We start from the raw sequence: 22,476 nt of genomic DNA, 5'->3' as shown, positions 1-22,476 counted from the left end.
TGTTACTGCCTACATGACCCCAACAGATCACAAGGGATTCTATTTAAATTGTGAATGTGCTGCATTATAGATAAAATGGAGGGCACAAGACACGTTTCTTAAGAATGATTTGTAGCCATATGTCTGTAAAATACACAGTTCTGACCCAGATTAAAAAGTAAGCCATAACTTTGAATTTCTTTATGGTAATTTTAAAATATTTTGGTACTTAATATTTGGTATCCTCAATTCTCTCCAAGCCATTTTATTTCCTAATTTCAGTTCTGTTCAGCAAACTTTATGGTATGAAAACGCTAACTGGAAGATGGATAAAGTAGTGTGCTTACCTTCATGTCTTTCAGGTGGCAGAACGAGCACTATACTACTGGAATAATGAGTACATTATGAGTTTAATCAGTGACAATGCAGCAAAGATTTTGCCTATCATGTTTCCATCGTTGTATCGAAATTCAAAGACACATTGGAACAAGTAAGAAACTCTTGTACAAATAATATATTTAATGTATTTAAAGGCCTTTCTAAGTGTTGTTAATGTTACTTATCTAACAGTAATGAACTTTAGTTTCAAACAATTAGGGTTAAAATGCCTTGTGTTTGTGAATTACCTGTTGTAGCTACAGTATAATCATGGTATCAGAATAGCAGCCGTGTTAGTCTGTATCCGCAAAAAGAACAGGAGTACTTGTGGCACCTTAGAGACTAACAAATTTATTTGAGCATAAGCTTTTGTGGGCTACAGCCCACTTCATCAGATGCATCATGTGTATTCACAATATTTCTACCAAGACCTTAAGAATGTGAAAGGAGATGAGTGAGGGCAAATGCCATATCACCTATCAGAGGGCCCAGGAAATGCATTTGAGAGGGTGGACTCTTTCCTGTAAAAATATGTTTTAGTGCAGCTTGTTTCCTACACCATATTTTATTTTGGATTATTTATATTGAGTAAATTAAATGTGTATTGCATAGTAGTTTAGTGGTTACTAAAGACAAATTTTGATGGTTGACGTCTAAACTTTGTTGACCCACATTTTTCCATTGATAATCATTTGACTATATCCATATGAAAATCATTTTATTTTTTTTTCTTCCTTTTCTCAGCATTTGTCTCCTGTTTTCTTTCTGTCTACATATCGCCTTTGTTTTTCCCTTTCCATCCACACAATAGTGTAATACTCAAGCATGAAAGTACTCCTAGTCAGCTCCATCCTGCAGCTGCTCCAGCTGCGAAACAGTTTTGTTTTGAGCTAGTGTGCAAGAGCTGGTGGTGTGGTTGTTCCATAGCTCATTGCTGTGGAGTGAGGACTACTGATTGGTTGGCCTACAGTAATGCCTGATGACTCTCCCACTAACTTCAGTGAAAGGTATACTGAGGGAAGTGTGTGCAATAACTGGATACAGGTGATCCATTGATATACTGATTTTAAAAATATTATCTGGATTACTTTTAAAAGAAAAACTGTAATCCTAAAAAAAAGATTCATGTGGTGAATAGTAAATATGGGTTACTTTCAGTTGTTTTTCTCACTTTTTACGGCCATCCATTCATTCTGTCCTGAGCATGAGTGAAGTCCTGAAATCCAGTATACCCCCACGCTCACTGTGTAACCAACACGAATGATGCAAATTAACAATGTAACTAATTTATTTTCTGATCTGGTGATCAGTAATTTATAATAGATGACTTCTGCAGAGTAAACTTTTACTTCCTTGGCAGTGTGCACTATATAATGCAGGTGAAGATTTGTTGTTGTTGTTTTTCATGCTGTTTCTAATCTGTTTGCTTATATACTCCCGGGGGAATTCTGCACACAATATTTTAAAATTCTGCATATTTTATTTGTCAAAATAACACAATATAATCATTCCAGTTTCAATTATTTTTGGTAAGTTATTTCAAAATACCTGTCAACAAGTATGTCAACAATACAGACAACAGGAAAATATATTTCCCCAGGAGTAGAGAGTTAAAGAAACACCTATGACAACCCAGTTCCAGTTGGGGGGGCTATGTGGGGCCCCCAGAGCCCAGACACCTGCACTCTCATCTCCCCAGAGCCCAGCTGCGGGGCACACCCTGGCCCAGATACCTGCACCCCCCTCCCACCAGAGCTCAGCCACCATCACCCCTCGAGCCTTTACTCCCCCCTGTTTCTTTACTGTCCTGCCAGGGGACGTTGTGTGGTGCAGCCCTCCCCTTCCTCACCCTTTGCCGGGAGAGTGAGGATCAAGTAGAGCATGAAGCCTCTAGTCAGCCAGGCTGGGCGGGCAGCTCACTGCAAGCTGGACTCTGCAGAGTCCAGCGGCCCCTAGTGGCAGCCAGCAGCTCTGCAGCCCCAATTCTGTGGGGTGGGGGAGACAGGGAATTTTGCGAAATTCTGCATTGCACAGTGGCGCAGAATTCCCCTAGGAGTAGTTTAATACTAGTTTTAAAGAGCCCTACTATTATTGTGAGTCAGTATTTTATATATTTCTACCATATGTGTATAGCTGTGGTTATGCTTTCAGAATAAGTTTTACATTATGCAGACTCCTCTATATCAGTATAGAAATATTTACAGAATTTCAGTCAGTTGACAGTATAAGTGTATCACCTGCTGAGGTCTATATTACTGTTTTAATTTTTTCTAATAATTCTATTTTGATTAAAGTTGTATCAACTTTTAAATTTCGAAAGCAACCGTATATTGATGCACAATATTATATAAAGGAGAATTAGAACTTCCGAAGAACATTTTTCATTAACAAGTGGCAAATACTGCTGTAGAGTAAGTAAACTGTATAAGAAGATGCTTAAAACATTTAATGATTTAGAATTTGTATTAGCCATACTGTAGCTAAAAAGAAACTTCCATTAACTAGTTTTGTCATTATGTATTCTAAAATAATGTAATTTTCTAGTTTTGTAAGTTATTGGCTACTGTTGAGCAGAGCAAAGTTTAAAATACTGTGAGTTTCAGCATGAAATTTTACTTACAGGACAATACATGGCTTGATATACAATGCTCTGAAACTCTTCATGGAGATGAACCAAAAACTGTTTGACGACTGCACACAACAATTTAAAGCAGAAAAACTGAAGTAAGTTTCATATTAACATTTCAGCTTATTCTACTATAACCTGTTCAGAGAATTTTCATTGTTTACTTTGAAAAGTTACTCTCGCTTTAAAAAAAAAAGTTGTGCCCGTTTTATTCAGCACAAAAATCTGAAAATTCACATGGTGAGATTCTTTTGCTTTTCAACATGCATGAACTGTGAAATGTATTTAAAAATGAAGTGTTTAAAATAATAGTTCAAACCTAATACTGCTGCTGGCAGCCATCTTTCTGCAAAATCATTGTTGTGACACCACCAGTCTCAAAGTCCAACAGAAGAGAATAACCAATTTACATCTTGCTTTTATTTTAGATGCATTATTTGCCATCTATCCCCCACATCCCCACCCTAATACTTTTCAGAATTCTCTAGCATTGTTTTATAGAGTGCATGCATGTGCATATATGTACAGGGCATTATTGTATTTTGTCATAAATGCAATTGTGGATGTGATATGTTTGTATTATTGCTATGTTGTAGCATATTCCTCACATCTGTAAAGTGAACTATTTAATTTTGCTTAATTTCATCTTTAACCTAGGTACAAATTTAAAAGGAAAAAGCAAGAGATTCCTTTATTTGATAGACTGAGCTGTACTGGTAACTTATTTAATAAATTGTTGATAAATAGGAAAGAAGTATAGTATGGTCAGGTGAACAGAGCAGGGGATTAGAAGCTTGAACTTTTCTGGTTTTTATTCCCAAATGTGCAACAGACTTGTATGGTCTTTCAGTCACATAATTTCTCTGTGCTTCCACTTCCCCATAGGTATAATAAGTCTAAGCATGTTCACAGGGATGGTTTGAGGCATAAATATTTGCTTGTAAAGTGTTTCAGATCCTGATTAAAGGAACTGTAGAAATGAAAACTATTGGTGGTTCTGTTTCAGCAAAGGAATATTTGGGGGTTTGAGCAGAACTTGGTTAAAATCATGTTTTTAGTTTAAAAGTGAAATGATTGTGATTTCTTCCTGTAGCAGTCCTTAAGGGCTTAGCAACACATAGTTTTGTTCTGCTTTAACTATATTTATTTGAAATCAGTGCAATCCCTCCCCTCCACCCCGAACTAGTGTAGCCTCGGTTATACTAGGGTATAGGTGCTTGTGCTGGTATATAGGTTATTCCTGTAAATTTAAGTGAAAGTGAGCTAGAATATGTCGTATGAGACAAATTTTAAAAGTATTCTCTCAAAAGGATGAAAAAAATGTGTACGTCATAGAAAGAAGCAAAAAAGATAAATAGGACTCAGTTTTTGGTATACTATTTTTCTAGTAAAAACAATTCTACTTATTTTTTATATTAGAAAATAAAGTCTTTATTCTTTTTTTTCTTGAGTGCAGCAGAGTCCAGACAAGAAACTGAATCCTGAGCAACTGAAGGAGTGATTTTTGCTCATGAATTAAAATTCATTTGAGGAGGGAGGTGTTGATTTAACACAACTACGTGAGGAGACACACTCTTAAATATTTAGAACTCCTACTCTACCATCTGAATGCTGAGAAAGCTCCCACTGCATGTTGATACCCTGGCCCCACTAAAGTCAATTGAAGTGTTGCCATTGACTTCAGTAGAGCCAGGATTTCACACCAGTTCTCTGGCCAAGGAGTTAGTCAGCTAAAAAGAGGAATAAGGGTTAATACTGATTTTTCTGAGGTGGAAGAGAAGCTGGGGGGAAAAAATCCCTGTCTTTTCAATGGTAATTTTGGCCTTTTTTACTCCACAAGCAAGCCATAAGGGCACAAGCTCATTCCCCTCCCCACACACTTTGCAAATCACCTTTGAATGTACATCTCTCAAACAAGTTTAGACAATAACTAGACCCTTTCCCTTGATTTGTTTTCCTCAAGTATTTTGCCATTAATGAAGCATTATTCAATTTCAAAATAGTTTTTTTATCGATGTGGTCATTATTTTACTTAAATTTAAATAAACTGCAATCAGAACAGTGGAAATAAACAATGTCCTTTACTGTTACTTTTGGATTCTACCTTTATAATTATTTCAGAGTATACACCAGTCTAAATGCCGAAGATTTTTTTTGCTGTAATCATGTATTTTTAGCAACATATAGCTGTCAAAGTCAAATGGATTGTGCACAAGGTGAGAATGCCAGTCAGTTTATTGTAATAGTGTCCTTATTTTCTTGAGACAGTTGTCACTCTTTTGTTTTAATGTTGCCCTGGAATCACAACTAGCAGTGTGGTATGGTTTAGATATGTATATGGGCAAACTGTCCATCAAAAATTGGTAGAAGATGCATCTAAACAGGTGAAATAACCAGTTATTCACTATTCTGTTTAAGAATAGTATGAGAGTTGTAACTTATAAATTCACCGAGTTTATCTGTTACCTCTGTTTTTAAATTTTTTTTGCAGAGAGAAGCTAAAATCGAAGGAAAGGGAAGAAGCATGGGTTAAAATAGAAAATCTAGCCAAATCAAATCCCCAGGTATTTAGAAAAGATTAACATATTCATGTTAAAAATTCTAGGGTTTTGTTAAATATCAGAGGGGTAACAGATATATGACTGATCCTGGAAATAAAACCATTTCACTAATATTGTATATGAAAAATCTGCAATAAAAATGCTTTTAAAATTTTGTAACCTTTCTCTTGTGCAAGTACTTATTTTGCAAACAAGGGTTTCAGACAAGACTGATCTGAAGTACCTTTTCCTTTCTTCCTTTATAAGACATCTATAGAATTGTGGTCTGAAAAGTGATTGTTCAGAATTGCATAAACAGAGATTATAATATTGGTTTCTCTTGAAAAAAAACTCCATGTAAACAAAAGCCTAAATTAGAAGAGGGATATTGGGAATTGGAGTGATTTCTACTAAAAGTAGAACTTCTGTCTAGCTGGGACTTGTGACCTGTCAGATTGTTTTACTCTGCCGTGCCCAGTGAATTAAAGCAATGGTGCATGTCCCTGTCTGTTGTATCCACATGGTGCCTGGATTGTGTAACGGACATGTAAACATGCAGATCAAAACCAGCTCCTAGCTAAAAGGAAAACCACCTTGTTCTTAAGCAGATGTACTTTCTATAGCCAGCTACAAGGGCAGGTTTTTCTGAAAGAACAAAAACATGTTAGAGTGAACAAGCTATTCTGATTTATTCTTGTTCTATTGCTTTGTGGTGTTCCTATGCTGCTATTTGTTCCTTTAAGTGTCAAATTTCTGGATTTCAATCATGTCAAGGTTTGCTGTTGGCAAAAAAGGAAACCTTTACCTATAACGTTCTTACCAACCCAAAAGGTTCCTGGCTGAGTACAACTGTTGGGGGATCCAATGGCTGCACTGGTATGATCTTGGTATCGGTTTAATGAATAGAAAAGAATGCAGCTATCTTTTTCTAACAGAAAGACATTTTAGAAATATTTTCTCTCATTGATTTTTCTGGGGGATTACGGGGGAATCCTTTCTAAAGTGGTCATAGAAAATATTTAGTAATTAAAATTCGACAGTTTATCAGTAGGTCAGCTGAGTGAGAGCTTAAGTGCACTGTAACTTTATAAAGAACCATGTATGTGAAAGTAGAGAAATTTAAAACTTTGTGCAACAAAACATATTCTATTGAGATAAACAGATTTTGAGTGTACTTTTTGATTAGTGCCATAGACAAATTTGATTAATCTTTGCCAGTAATTTTAACCTTACTAAAAAGGCACCATTACAAAAGTGCTGAATGAAGAGTACATGCTTTTTCAAAATATGTTCATACTTATTCTCACAAACGATAAACAATTGTGCCTTGCTAAAAACCACTGTGACTTATTCAGACTCGTATAGTAAAATAATGTAATTGTACAAATGTGAACCTTTTTTCTATTGTTCAAAAAATCATTCTGTGTAACTATGTACATTTTCTAAAACTGATTAGCATAACCTATGTATACAATACTTTACATAGTCTGCTTGAATGACAAAATTAATATAACCAGCAAGTTGAATTTAAAAACACAAATTAATTTTGACACTTAAGCCCTCAGCCACATGTAGAATCTATATACAGCATATCTGTGCATGCTCTTAGTGCTTTTTTTGATAGGTGACTAAAATTTCTTTCAGAATTTATATCTAGTTATCTGTCTTCTAGTATTTGTTTTTATATTCCTAATTTTTTTAATTTATACGTATTGTTGAAAGGTATTCCTAATTTTGCACCTTTTATGTAAAAATAAAAAAGTGTAAGGTATTTTAATTATAGTGACTTAAAATAATTAACTTTTTGTACTTAATTTTCTTCATTTTTCTGCTTTGTATTTTGTGTGAAATCAGATATGTCTATTAAGTTACTATTACATTCGGTTACTAAAATAATTGTGGAAAAATCTTAATGGGTTTTAAAATGGTCTATGTATATGTGACACACAGCAATTTTTTCTTTGTTGGTCTTAACAGTACTAATAGATCATTTGATTTAAGATAAAAATTTTAATTGTCAGGATCTCTGCAAACTAGTGCTCTGTTAGTTTAGGTTCTGTAAAGTTTAATTTGGCAGGTCTTTTTTTAATTCAGCAAAGGTACTGTATGTTCCTATTTTATATTTCTAAAAGAGAAGTACTTACACTTTTCATTGTATTGTGAAAGCATACCATAGGAAAACGTGGTCTTTTTAAATATTGGGTTTTGTCTTTACAAATACAAACTTGCTCCTACAACCAAAACCAGTATGTATTTCTGTTATATCGATAAGAAAATGTTTGATAGTGTCTCTAATACAATTTATATTAAATATTTAGCAGAATAGAGATTGAGCATTGGCAATTTAGAATTTTATTCTTCCACCTTTAAAACTCAGATTCATACATGTTCCTGGTATAATTTTGCTCCTTTTACTTTAATTGTATATTTAAATATTGTATTTCTGCCAGAACCAAAGTAATTGGAGACTCAGTTTTTATTTTTCCATCATACTTCAGTTCTGGGAGCATAATTAATTTAATTCTTGATGCATTAAAATAAATTATACGGAAGCTAGTCTAAAATTACAAGTCTTGTCAATTAAATGCTCTGATTTACTATCCAGTTATCATTGCTAACAATGATTATATTTTAACAATTTGCATTTTATTAGTACCCAACATATAGTGACACCTGTTTGCTGAACAGTCCTGTTGCAATGGAAACAGATGGGCCTTTAATTGAAGATTTACAGATGCTGAAAAAGACAGTGAAAGAGGAGGCGTGTCAGGTAAAACCATATGAAAAAATTAAACTTGTTCTCTACAATCTTAATTTACAAATCTGTAAATAGTAACCAGTCAAACTAAAGAGAAGTTATCTTTTCTAAAAACAGCAGTACCCATTAACCCTAGAAATCATCTACAGTAGTATTTTCATAACATTTTAACCATGGTATCCTACACTAATCAATGTTGTCAACGATGCTATTTTAAAACAAAAAATACAATAGTAGCCAGAAATAAAAATTCTAACTGTAATGCCTGCTTTCTACTGTATGTTTTGTGATTTCTTTTACAAAAACATTTGGGTAATGGTAGCTGCTTTTATGCTTCTCTACTGCCCCCTTTTAAGTACAGGATGTGGGGGGTTGCAGGCAAAGTTGCCAGGCAAGTGGAAATGGTCAGTATGTTCCAGAAGACACTTCTCCATCTGACAGAGCTCCTATGGCTTACCGGAGGGGAGGCCTGATCTGATTAATCTTACCACGCCTGCCAACTTGGACTATTGTTATAGACCATTAACATGTCTGAGAAGAGTTGGAGTGTGGCATAGAGGCAGTTGAGTTGATGGGCTGCCAAGTACTTTTCTGAGAACCAGGATAGCAGTCAGATCAATAGGACTAGTGAGCCATGGAGAGAAGATAAAGAAGGCTGGGGAGTGAATCTGGGTGACAGAGACAGGGAGGTGTTGTAAAGCAGAAGAAAGGTATTCATTAGTTAGTGTCGGAACAGCTTTCTTAAAAAGAGACAACAGAATTTTTTTTTTTTTTAGTAAAATATAAAAGTTTATCACTGGGAGATACTAACCAGACAAGGAAACTATAGAAGTGAAAATGTGAAAAGTATCAGAGGGGTAGCCGGGTTAGTCTGGATCTGTAAAAGCAGCAAAGAGTCTTGTGGCACCTTATAGACTAACAGACGTTTTGGAGCATGAGCTTTCGTGGGTGAATACCCACTTCGTCGCATCCGACGAAGTGGGTATTCACCCACGAAAGCTCATGCTCCAAAACGTCTGTTAGTCTATAAGGTGCCACAAGACTCTTTGCTGCTTTTGTGAAAAGTAATCACTGATATGGAATGATTCGTTGAATTATTTAATTTTCATTCCTTATGTGTAAAGGCAAGTAAAGCAAAAAAAGGATTCAAACTGTTAACTTGAAGCATTTTCTTTTCTTGCTCCGAACTCTGGTGGTATAGAATACATTTTTAGTTATTTATTCAAAACCTAGGATGACTTTCATTTGGGTGTTTTGTTTTTTTGTTTTTTTCCCGTTATGCAGAGAGAGAAAACCAGACCTCCCCGCTTTCAGAACTAAATGCAAACTCACTTTTTTTTCTCCATTTATACACATACACTCTTTCTAATACACCCTGTCGTTCTAACACACACAAAATCCTGTAAACTAATGGAGCTATTTCTCCTGCAAGATAGGAAGGAAGGCAAATTTGTATCTCTATGTTTAAATATTTGGGACAAACTCCTACTATGGTGATGTATGTACTTAGTAACAATTTATATGGTATATATTTGTGCAATAGAATAACTGTTACTACCCGTAATGATTTAAAAATAGTTGCCTTCTCATTGGAGTTTAGAACAGACTGGGATGGTCTTGGGGTTACACCTCTGGACTGGGACTCAGAAGATCTCATGATGGAAGGCAACCTAGTTGGGAATTATTTTCTGACTGACATAGAGGAGGAGCATCATTCTTCACATTTTGGAAGTTCAAGACAGGCTGTGATAGTAGAGTATTTGATCTATTGAAATATAGAGAGATGTGTATGTGGCAACTGAGAGATCTGTTCAGTGACTTTCTTATGGGATGTGAAGGTGACAAAAGTCTTAAGACATGTAGACAGGCTTCTAGGGAGTGCTGGGGAGCAGTCTGTGGTTAGGGTACATATTAGTACCAGTAACCTAGGAAGGTCTTGGAAGCTAAATTTAGATTGCTAAGAAGAAAGCTTTAGGTCCAGAGCTTCTGTGATAGCTTTCTCTGAAATGATTCCATTTCCATGCGTGAAGCCAGGGGAACTTCAGTGTCTCAATATATGGATTACTCCTGGGGGGATTCTGTTGGACTGCGTGTCCGCAGAAAACAGGTGCTCTTCTTCCCTCCCTCTCCCCCCCCCCCCCCGGGCTCAGATATCCTGCTTGGAAGCAAAGGGAAGCCCTGGGGTGGGTGGGTTTGAGACCATGTAAAGTTTTGGGAGGGAGGTGAGGCATGGGGTAGGCACATGGGGTTACGTGCCACTGCCGCCCCCCCCCCATTTCTGCAAATGCAGATCTACCCAGCTCGGAGGCTGCCTCAGGTGCCACTGACTCTGCAACTGAATGCAGCCTCCTGAGTCCTAGTGCCAGTTGTGCTCCCCTTTTGTATGCTGGGAGCCTTCCTATTTTCTGTGGAACAGTGAGTGCCCATGGTGGAAGAGGCAGTGGGGAAGGAAGGGAGTGGAATAGGGCAGGGGGTGGGGAATGTGGGAATGAGGGGAGGGGGATGGAGAAGAAAAGGGGGTGGGGAATTGCGATGGAAAGCAAGAGCCCAGCCTTATGGCATCCCCTCTGCAGCAGCTGGTGGGGCTCTCCTGTTAAGCAGGCGCATTGAACTCTCATCCTGAAAAGCCCTACCCCCCACACCTGGACCCCTCCAACAAGTCCCCCACCCCACTGAGCCCCAACCAGCTGCACTGAGCCCCACCCCCTCAGCACCCAGACCCTCCCACTGAACTCCCACACCCATACCCCTCTGCCGAGCCCAACCACCATCACCTGGATCCCCTGCAGAATCCCATTGCCCCTGCACCTGGAACCCCGCCAACGAGCCCCTCTGCATTCAGATCTTCCACTGAGCTACCCACACCCAGATTGCCCCACACAGAAATCTCTCACCCCACACCTGGATCCTGCTGGGCTGAGCCTGCCCAGCCACACCTGGTGCGCCTGGCACAGAGGAGTAGGGCCCTGGAGTGTTTCTGGGGCAGGCCCAGCCCTTGCACTGTGTCAAGTGCAGCCTCACTGCCGAGTCCCTGTACTGGGGGAGGTGGCTTCAGGGTGATCTCCCACCTCAGTGCAGCCAGTGGCCTGTGCTCCCCACTGCCATGCTGGAGCCACATTTATTTACTGACAAATAAAAGTTGCAGAATTTTAAAATATTGTGCGCAGAATTTTTGTTTTGGGGCGCGGCGGTCCCTCAGGAGAAATGGATAAAACAAGGATTTAAAGAGGAGAATTTCAGGCACTGGGGCAGGTTGAGTGCCTATTAAAAAAAAGGCCAGGGGAGTGGAGGGAGATGGGCTCCAACTTAACTAAAGTAAAACCAGGCCTCTGGCACACACAATGAATAAAGTTTGGGAGAATTGTTTAAACTAGGAGCTGAGGGAAAGCTGACAGGTGACACGGAGCACTGCAGTCTAACAAAGATCTGTTAGGGATATCAGTAATACAAATGTATCTCTGTATGTAGCAAAGGTTAGGGCAGAGAGAACAACCAACCTAGAGCAGGGACAGGTTGAGATCACAGAGGTAAATTCTGTTAAATCAACAAGGGGTCAGTCAGACTAAGGATTTTAATAAAAAATAAGCATATGATCAATAATTACTAATAAATGCCTATATACAACTGCAAGAAGCTTTAAAGCAAAATACATTAAATAGAATGCCTGGAAGTAGAAAAAGGGCCTTAACATAAAATGCTTCCCTGAAACATGGTGGAATGACAGAAAATTAATAGGAAACTGTCATACCTGATTTTAAACTATAGAAGAAATATAAATCAGGTTAAAGAGGTGGGGGAAGTAGCACTAGAGCCAAAAGAGTCCACAGAATCTGGGGCCAGATTTGGTTTTGAGGGAACTGCATTGTAGTATTTATATAGAAACAAATCCCAAATCTTAAGAATACAAATATTTTAGTAGGGTTATATTGCCAACCTCCAGATCAGAAAAAGGAATATAGTATGTAGAATGTGATGAGATCAGCAGCAACAAAGTCTAATAAAGGGTAATAATTGGGGGAGTTCAAGTACTCATCTATAAACTGGTGGGTCCCTTTGGGCTAGTAACTGTACAGATACATGGTATGAGATGGTCCTTGGCTTGAAGAGATTACAGTCTAAATAAACTTTAAACAAACAGCAAGTTCTAGAGCTCAGAAGAGGAGAAGCGATACTCAACTTAGTCCTAAGTAATTCATAGGAGTTGGTTCAAAAGTAAGCATATGCATAAAACATTAAGTAGTAGTGTTCAAAATATATCATTGTTTTAGTATTCGCATTACCGTAGTGCCTAGTAGCCCTAATCTTAGACCAAGAGACCACTGTGTTAGATGCTGTACAAAAACAATCAAAGGACAGTCCCTACCCCCAAAGAGCAGTATAATTAAGTGTAGAGTCCTTGGGAAACAAAAAAATAGTGGGAGAGGAACTGTAACCCCATAGACTTAAAACCCATACTACCAACGTAGCATGGGGACATTTAACTTTAGAAAGCGGGGGTGGGGTAGAAGTAGTCAAAAGGTCCCTAATCTCAAAAAAGAAAGAAATTAATAGTTAGATTTGGTATGAAGGCTACTTAAAGATACAGTAACAGTCTCAGGGTGCATCCATATTCCTAAAGAGAGAGGAGCAGGATGGCAAGAAGTAAACCAGCATGGCTAAAGTTCATGAGGTTATTTGAGCTAACTAGGTGACCTTCAAAAAGCAGAACTCAGCCCCTACTGAAGCCAATAGAAAGGAGTGTGAACTATGGCAGGAAATGTGTGAGAAGGAAATTAGGACAGTATTATATCAAAAGCAGAAAGCCTGCAAGAGAATCACTGGGTCTGCTGGCTGACCAGCAGGTAAAGGAAGCAATTAAGGATAAAGATGTTTCAGAGAAACTAAACAATTTCTTTGCATCAGTCTTCACCACAGTGAATGTTTTTCATTAATAAAGATGAGATACAATCAACGACTGAGATTTCAAAAGAAGAGGTACTGAAACAAATTTATAAATTATAAAGCAAGTCACTGGGACAAGATGGTATAGGTCCAGGAGTTCAGAAGAAACTTTTAAGAATGAAGTACTGCTTACAGTATTATATAGTCTCATTAAAACCACATACCATACCAGAGGATTAGGGGGCAGCAAATATGTTTGTTTAAAAAAGGTGATGAGTGACCCAGAGAATTTATAGTCCAGTAAGCCTTTCTTCTATATCTGATAAATTGGTTGAAATAATTAAAAACCAAATTACAAAACATCTAAATTATCATGATTAGATCTATTATTATTTTATTTACTATTTGTATTATTGTAGTGCCTAGGAAGCCTAGTCATGGACCAGGACCCCATTGTTCTAAGTGCTGTACAAACACAGAAGAAAACCACAATCCCTGACCCAAAGAGTTTTACAATCTTAAGTATAAAACAAGAGACAGCCGATAGAAGTGGACACGGGAGTACAAGGAAACAAGGAGTCCCCATTGCTCAGTATGACAAACAGCGGTATCAGCACACCAGCAACTTAACTGTTGTCAAGCTTTTCCTGGGCATCATGGCAAAGGAGAGCTGTTGAAGGAAAACAAAATGGCTTTGCAGATGTTCACAGGGAGCTCTTCACAAGCATGAGGGGCAGCATGGGAGAAAGCATGAAGGTGCTTATTTAAAGATTTAATAAGTGAGCAATGAAGGCTGGCATCATGGACCAAGTGGAAGTAGACGTTGACCTGTCAATAATGAATGCAAGATGGTAGTTAGGATGGGGATAAGCTGTGAAAAGTCTTGAAAGTGAAAACAAATAGCTTGTGTTTGATGTGATAGAGACGGGGGAGATAGTGTAGAGATGCAAAGAAAGGAAAGTTATATTTGCAGCAGTATTCTGAATGGATATAAGTAGGGCAAGGTTGCATTTGTCAAGACCAGAGAAAAGGACGTTGCCATAATCGAGAGATGAGGAGAGCCTGGAAGACCATTTTAGCTGTGTGGATGGATAGGAAAGGCCATGTCTTAAAGATGTTCTGCAGAAAGAATCTGCCAGATTTAGATGTAGCTTGGATGTGAAAACCTAAAGAGAGGTCCAAGTCAAAGGTGATGCCTAGGTTATGGGCTTAAGTGACAGACAGAATGATAGTGATGTCCGCAGTGGTCAAGAAAAGAGGAAGGAGTGTGGGTTTGTGGGGGGAAGAAGTAAAGGAGAAGAGTAAGGGAGGGAATAAGTGAATGCAAAGAAAATCAGGAGATATGGGTTCATTTAGTCAAATGGAGGAGTTAGAGAGGGAAGAGCAGATGAGAAAATCTGTGTCAGGGAAAGGGGGAAGAGAAAGCAAGATAAGGGAGGGGGAAAGGTCACATTGTATTTTGTCAATTTTCACTTAGGCTGGATCTCACCAATTTCTTCTATGAGGAGAGAGAGGTGGAGGTAGGAGAAATGGGAATGTTTGAGGAGTGAGTCAAAGGTGGTAAAAAGGTGGCTGAGATTACAGGCATGGGTTTCGGTTAATTTGGAGAAGTAGTTTTTTAGCTAGGAAGGTGGTAGAACTAAATGAGAAGGAAAATTTATAGTGGAGAAAGTCAGCCTAGTCACAAGATTTCCACCAGAAAGACTCCACAGCATGATAGCAGAAGAGGAGGAAGTGGATGTTGGGCTGGAGAGTTGGGTTCTGCAAATGAAATCATGGTTGTCTAATCTATTAGAATTCTTTGAACAGGCCAGTACAGTAGTCGATGAACAAGACCCAGTTAATGTAATTTATTTTGGCTTTGACAAAGTACCTAGCAAGAAAGTTATTGAAAAAACTAAGTAGTTTGGGAGGCAAACTACTGTCATGGATCAGAAACTCTGAGACAAAAAAATACAGAGTAGGAATAAATGGTCAATTTTCATCATGACAAAAGTTAACAGCAAACTGCCTGAGGCTCTGGGCTAGGTCTGGTGGTGGTCATTAGATTTGTTAATTTAGGGAAAAGGGGTGAGCAGTGACTGTGAGGTGGCAAAATTTGCAGATGGCAGTCGTTTGAGTTAAATAAGACTGGGGCCTGGTCTACACTACGCGTTTAAACCGATTTTAGCAGCGTTAAACCGATTTAACGCTGCACCTGTCCACACAACAAGGCCCGTTATAGCGATATAAAGGGCTCTTTAAACTGGTTTCTGTACTCCTCCCCAAAGAGAGGAGTAGCGCTGAAATCGGTATTACCATATCGGATTAGGGTTAGTGTGGCCGCAAATCGACGGTATTGGCCTCCGGGCGGTATCCCACAGTGCACCATTGTGACTGCTCTGGAAAGCAATCTGAACTCGGATGCACTGGCCAGGTAGACAGGAAAAGCCCCGTAAACTTTTGAATTTCATTTCCTGTTTGCCCAGCGTGGAGCTCTGATCAGCACGGGTGGCGATGCAGTCCCAAATCCAAAAAGAGCTCCAGCATGGACCGTACGGGAGATACTGGATCTGATCGCTGTATGGGGAGGCAAATCTGTTCTATCACAGCTCCGTTACAGAAGACAAAATGCCAACGCATTTGAAAAAATCTCCAGAGGCCACAGCAGGGACTCAGCACAGTGCTGCGTGACAAGCGTAACGGAAAGCCAAAGAATCAGATGGACGCTCATGGAGGGAGGGAGGGGGTACTGAGGACTCCAGCTATCTCACAGTCCCCGCAGTCTCCGAAAAGCATTTGCATTCTTGGCTGAGCTCCCAGTGCCTGTAGGGTCTAACACATTGTCCGGGGTGGTTCAGGGTATAGCTCGTCAATTTACCCCCCTCCCCCCCATGAAAGAAAAGGGAAGAAAATCGTTTCTTGACTTTTTTCAATGTCACCCTATGTCTACTGAATGCTTCTGGTAGACGTGATGCTGTGGCAGTGAACAACAGCATCCTCTCCCCTCCCCTCCCCGGTGGCAGATGGTACAATATGACTGCTATCCATCGTCATCATCAGCCCGTGAGTGCTCCTGGCTGTCCTCAGGTGAGGTCAGCCGGGGGCGCCTGGGTAAAAACAGGAATGATTCCCGGTCATTCCCAGTAAATAGTACAGAACGGCTGGTAACCGTCTTCATCATAGCAACTGGGGGCTGAGCTCCATCAGCCCCCCCCCCCTTCATGTCTAAAGAAAAGATTCTGTACTGCCTGGACTATCATAGCAGCGGGATGCTGGGCTCCTCTCCCCCCCACCCTTTAATGTCCTGCCTGGACTATCATAGCAGCTGGAGGCTGCCGCTCCCTCATTTTATCTCACTAACAAGTCAGTGTTTATTATTCCTGCATTCTTTATTACTTCATCACACAAATGGGGGGACACTGCCACGGTAGCCCAGGAGGGTTGGCGGAGGAGGGAAGCAACGGGTGGGGTTGTTGCCGGGGCACCCCCTAAAATGGCAAGCAGCTCATCATTTCTGCGGGATCTCTGGGGCTCTGACACGGAGCGGCTATGCTCTCTGGTTCTCTACTACACTTGCCCCATATTCTAGGCAGGACTGACTCTATTTTTAGACAAAACATAGGGGGTCATTCCCATTTTTGCCTATGCGCCCCCGGCCGAACTCAGCGAGGCCAGCCAGGAGCACCCATGATAGCAGCAGACGGTACAGAACGACTGATAACCGTCATCTCATCGCCAATTTACAATGGCATGGCAGACGGTACAGAACAACTGATAACCGTCTCTGCTATCTTGCAAAGGCAAATGAATGCTGCTCTGTAGCACTGCAGTACCGCATCTGTCAGCAGCATCCAGTACACACATAGTGACAAAAGGCAAAACGGGCTCCATGATTGCCATGCTATGGCGTCTGCCACGGCAATCCAGGGAAAAAGGGCACAAAATGATTGAATGCCGTTGCTTTCCCGGAGGAAGGATTGAGTGACATTTACCCAGAATCACCCACGACACTGTTTTTGCATTGGGATCGCAACCCAGAATTCCAATGGGCAGAGAAGACTGCAGGAACTATGGGATAGCTACGGGATAGCTACCCACAGTGCAACGCTCCGGAAATCGACACTAGCCTCGGTACATGGACGCACACCGCCGAATTAATGTGCTTAGTGTGGCCGCGTGCACTCGATTTTATACAATCTGTTTTACAAAACCGGTTTATGTAAAATCGGAATAATCCCGTAGTGTAGACATACCCTGGGAGAAACTTCAGCACAGACTTAACTTAAGTGAATGAGCCACACAGTGGCAGATGTAATTCAACGTTGACAAATGTAAAATGCAGATAGGATTTTAACTATTCTCACACCTTACTACATTCTGGTTAGCTGTAACAACTCAAGAAAAATACAGTATTTTTGAGGACAGCTGAATGAGGACCTCTGTTCAATATTCCACAGTGGTCAAAAAAGCAAACAAAATATTAGGGTGCATAAGGAATGGGATAGAGAATATCTTATAATGCTGTTCTATAAATAAATATAAATAAGATATTCCCTTACCTGAAATACTGTATTCAGTTCTGCCACCCATTCTTTAAAAGGACGTGTCTAGCAAAGGTTCAGAAATATGCGATGAAAATGATTAGAGGCATGGAAAAACTTTCATGAAGAAAGATTGGGACTGTTTAACTTAGGGAGAAGACATAACAAATGGTATGGAGAAGGTAGATCAGCAACTGCATCATATAGAAGCAAAGACAATAATTTGTGGGAATAATAGTTTACTAATAAAGCTGAAAATGTTTTAGATGGACTTGTTATAAAGCAATATTTGATCTTCTCTTTTTACTTAACAAAATAGTCTCGACTGAAGAAAATATGTGGATAGTTGGGGTAGGAAGGAAATATGGCAAACATTTTCAACACAAATTTTAATCCTCTTCCTAAAGTAAATGTACACAGGAGCACGAGCAAAGATTCTTGAATATTAGTTTGTATTTGGCAAATAACTTTTGTGGCCAACTGTTTTGCATTTTGATTTCAGGCACAGAGAGATCAGAAAAAGGATCGTCCTCTTATGCGACGCAAGTCAGAACTGCCTCAGGATATCTACACCATGAAAGCCTTGGAATCCCATTGCAGAGCTGATGAGCTAATATCACATGATGGGCATTAGACTATTACAGTGAAATATTATTTTGGAGGAAAACTTTTTTCTGGACTCAGTTCTACAGTAGAGAACTTACTTTTTTGTGCCATACCAATCAGTTACACAAAAGTCAAAGCTTTCTTCAACCCAGTTCTGTAGGCAATAACTTAATACAGTATGCAGCTCAAGATTAGTAGTTCAAACAATGGTAAATTACTTGATTCCATATGCAGAACCATGGGTTGACTAGTATTAGGTGGCCACATTTTTCTGGTGGTGTTGTCAAAGTACCAGTTGGTAACATGCATAGTTTTATAGTAGTACTTGAGAATAACGTTCTGTAAGTTATTTCCACCAAAATTGAAGTCATTTGAATGACTGATAGTTGGTACTATGATAACACTGTTTTCAAAAGCAAAATTCTTTCGGATTTAAGTATTACATGTTTTTCTAAGACTTCTCAACTTTGAAATTGTTTCCACATTACTATTGTCTTGTAATATACCAGCAGTTTTGAAAATAGACAGTTCTTTACTTTCCTACTATAAAAAACAGCTTACAAAATGGTAACTTCATGACAATCCTCAATCATGGTTGCTTTCTAAGAGTTCTGTAAATTGTTTCTTTACTTAGGATAAAGACATATATATACCATGTCCTAGTACTTTACATGTATTTAAAGCCATATTTTCCAGTTTTTAGTATGTAATACAGCACCAGTATTCCAAAAGTCAACTGGTAGAAGAATTTGTTTCCTAAAATGAAAATTTATCTACCTTGACTGGGAATAAATTGAATATAAAAATATTTATATTTTGATTTTCATTCCTTGTTTTCAGTTTAGTAAAACACTGTTTCTCCCTTATCTGAGCTTTTAATACTCAGCATTTTTTCTTGGGCTCTAAGAGTTCAATATTCTGTGGCAGATACCATGATGTCATTTAAGTTGCATTAGTCTTCTCAGACAAACATTGTTGCCTTTCAGTGAAACACAACACCAATAGCTTGTATTATAAAGTAAAAACAGGTAAAAGATGTGAGTTTAAGAGCTGATAAATCAACAGTGACCGTAGTTTTACGTGAATATATTTTTTTGTGTTGTAAAAGCACATATATTACAAATACACCTCACAGGTAAAATGAAAATGCATCTGAGTTGCTGATGATCTTCAAATGCTGCTATATATTCCACAAGATTACTTGCATGTAATGAGCTTTTTGTTGTAGATGGAAAAGCACGGGAGGAAAATCTCTTTAAACATATAGTGCTTTGTCTTCAATATTTGATTTCTCTCAGGGTGGCCAGTATTTTGACTTACTTATCCTGCATAAGAGCTGTTTGAGATGTGTTCTGCTATTCTAAATGGGTGACTAGTTTCTTTTGTCTCTGGCAGTAACATAATATAACTTTGTTTAATGTCTTGATGCATAAAAAGATAAAAATGTGGCTTCTTTAAAAATAGTTTGTTTTATTTTTTAAAAAAAAGAGGTCTCCTGCATCCATAAAAATATTGTGCAAAGCAGACATTCATAGTAACATTGTGCAGATGTAGTGCCTGCTGTCTGCTGGTTGCATTGAAAATACAATTTCCAATATTATTACATTGTCTATTGGAAAAAAGGTCATTTTAGTGGGTGGGAATAATTGCTTTAAAAAAAAAAAAACCTAAATTGAAAGACCACCTAAAGCTAAAGTGGAAAAGTCCTAAAGTGGAAAAGTCCACTGTGTGTGAAAAACACTTCCTGTTAAACTTGAAAGAGAATATGCTTTACCATTATGATAAACTATATAAAAACAGTTTAAAGATGCCTTCTCCTTTTGAGGGAAAAAGGGTGCTTTTTTAATTGTATAAAGCAATGTCTATGTATTTTGATATACCATTGTTTGAACTTCCATCTTTAGCTGGTAAATTATCAAATAATTTGATTTTGGGTGTTCAATATGTTTGTGCAAGAGGTTTCTGGAAAGAAGTACTCTTATTTTACCCTAGGAAAAAAACTTGTATGTCAATGTTTGATTGTGTAATGCTCAACGTATAAGAACATCTTTTACTGTCTAGATTTTATTTCTGTTCTTTACTGAAGATAAACATTCACCAAAAAAAAGGGTGGGGGGGACCATTTTTTTTTTTTTAATTAAAGTTTGTCAGAAATTCACATTTGAGGTTTGGGGCCATAGAACATTTGCCTAGACAGTATTCCAAAAATTATCAGCACTGATTGTTTGGCTTGTTTGTTACCATCATTTATATATTTTGTATAGTCATGTACTAAACTTCTCTAAAACTACTACATCCAAAATAAAAAGTAAAAATAAAGTAGAATTTTGGTGGCTGTTCTTCTTCATAAAGTTCTGTGTTTGACACCTTTCCATGTTCTCAAAAATTGCATCTGTACATGAGGAATGTCAAAAGTAATATTACAAGTGTCTTTTTAGTGTGGCTTTAGTATGGCTTTATTTTAATATTGTACATACATTGTACTTTGTTTTATGGTAATAGGTAATAAAAATGTAGACTTCATATTTTGTACAGAATGGTCCTATGTACAGAATAAAAAGTTCCTAGAAACAGCAAAAATAGGTAAGTGGCACAATTATTTTTCATTAGACAATATCAGTAACTTTGTTTTAGTAAAATGTTAATTTCAAATGTACCTACATATTTTTTAACATTTTGTAATTCAGATTTTGTTCTGACCTTGTTTATGAAGAACAACCTTCATACACTTGCCATTTATTATGCTCTTATCTAATTTTAAAATTCTAAAAATGGTGTATTATATGGACTAAATAAAGAACATGTGAATTTTACTTGCTGATCATGAAACTAAATTTAGCACAGAACCTTCTGGTGAGTGTGCAGATTACCACTGGTTTAAAAATCATCCACAACTTTGAGACAATACCACATAAGTTAAAGAATAAAATTGCAGTTCAGTGTTGGTGCCTTTGTGAAAGTTACAAGTAAATTTATGGTAAGTCTTAGAAATAAATCAGCATCAGGTTCTGGTTATTCTCTACCATAAATAACCTTAACTTTTAGTGCAAGGTATCAAGTACTGCATTAAACACAAAAAATATTTCAAAATCCCTCAAACCATCCTACAAATACCAAAGAAAAAGACCTCTTATACCACATTATCTTCCCTATAAAAACTTGAAATAAGTATCTGTTGGAAGGATTTCTAGCAAAGCAGCAGCAGCAAAATTAAGGATTCCCAGTAAGACAGAAAAGGAGAGGACAGCATCAGATGATGCAAATAGATGCAGCAAATACATACTTTTAATCTAGATTTTTCTTCCAGTTTACAAATAATAGTTCTTGGATCATCAGAGGATCTTCAGTACTTTATAAACTCACAATTCCCTGTGTGGTACAGTAACTCCTAACTTAACGTCCTTGTTATGTTCTTGAAAAATGCAATGTTAAGTGAATCCAATTTCCCCATAAGAATTAATGTAAAGGGGGGGGAGATGTTAGATTCCACAGAATTTTTTTGCCAGACAAAAGACACACACATATACAGTATAAGTTTTTAAAATAATTGTAAACAATTTAATACAGTACTCACCCATGATGATTGTGAAGCTTGGTTGAGGCAGGGGCGTAGTGGGGTCGGGGCGCAGGGGCTTGTCCTGTTTCACCCCCCTGCTTCCTGGCAGGAGCACTAGGCAGGCGGAACGGGGCAAGGCCCCGCACCCCAACCCTGCTCCAGCTGGAATGCCCGGCAGAGAGGGGCAAGCCCCCGTTCCCCAATCTGTTCCCCAACAGGAGCACCAGGCAGGGGAAACCAAACAGCATTATAAGGAAACATTGCAGGACTTTAAAGGAGTATGTTCTCTAATAGGTCAGCAACCTAATAATGAAACTACATTAACTGGGATGACGTTAAGTGAGGAGTTACTGTAAGTAAATGTATACGATAAACCCATGAAAAAACTAGTTCAAAGAATGCTTTTACAGTAACAGATTTACACACTCTCCAGGCATCCTCCAATCATTTTTACAGTCATAGTAAACAAAAACTGGAAATAACCAGAACTTGCAGTTGGAAATCTGCCTAATTTCCAAAAGCATTAACATACACAGTGTCTACCTAGACCAAGGTTCAAATAAGACCAAACATTGCCAATATAAACAACTGATTAGTTCAGCCAAATATCTGGGGAGGGAGGTATACAT

At 38.4% G+C, this 22,476-nt stretch overlaps 1 protein-coding gene across 3 annotated transcripts in view; it reads left to right on the top strand.

The window, feature by feature from the left end:
- The window catches only part of PPP2R5C (protein phosphatase 2 regulatory subunit B'gamma), a 175,098-nt gene extending 153,994 nt beyond the window's left edge, over positions 1–21,104 (top strand). For all 3 annotated transcript variants that reach the window (XM_045015782.1, XM_045015783.1, XM_045015785.1), the window contains 5 exons: positions 342–469; positions 2,980–3,081; positions 5,475–5,547; positions 8,177–8,293; positions 18,188–21,104. In XM_045015782.1, coding sequence (XP_044871717.1) covers positions 342–469; positions 2,980–3,081; positions 5,475–5,547; positions 8,177–8,293; positions 18,188–18,319 — 552 coding nt within the window. In that variant the 3' untranslated portion in view covers positions 18,320–21,104. The remainder of the gene's footprint in view (positions 1–341; positions 470–2,979; positions 3,082–5,474; positions 5,548–8,176; positions 8,294–18,187) is intronic.
- The last annotated feature ends 1,372 nt before the right edge of the window (positions 21,105–22,476 follow it).

Source organism: Mauremys mutica, chromosome 4, assembly GCF_020497125.1.
Source record: "Mauremys mutica isolate MM-2020 ecotype Southern chromosome 4, ASM2049712v1, whole genome shotgun sequence".
Taxonomy (NCBI): Eukaryota; Metazoa; Chordata; order Testudines; family Geoemydidae; genus Mauremys; species Mauremys mutica.
The sequence above is the reverse complement of the archived record's forward strand: the minus strand, read 5'-3'. Positions and strand labels throughout refer to the sequence as shown.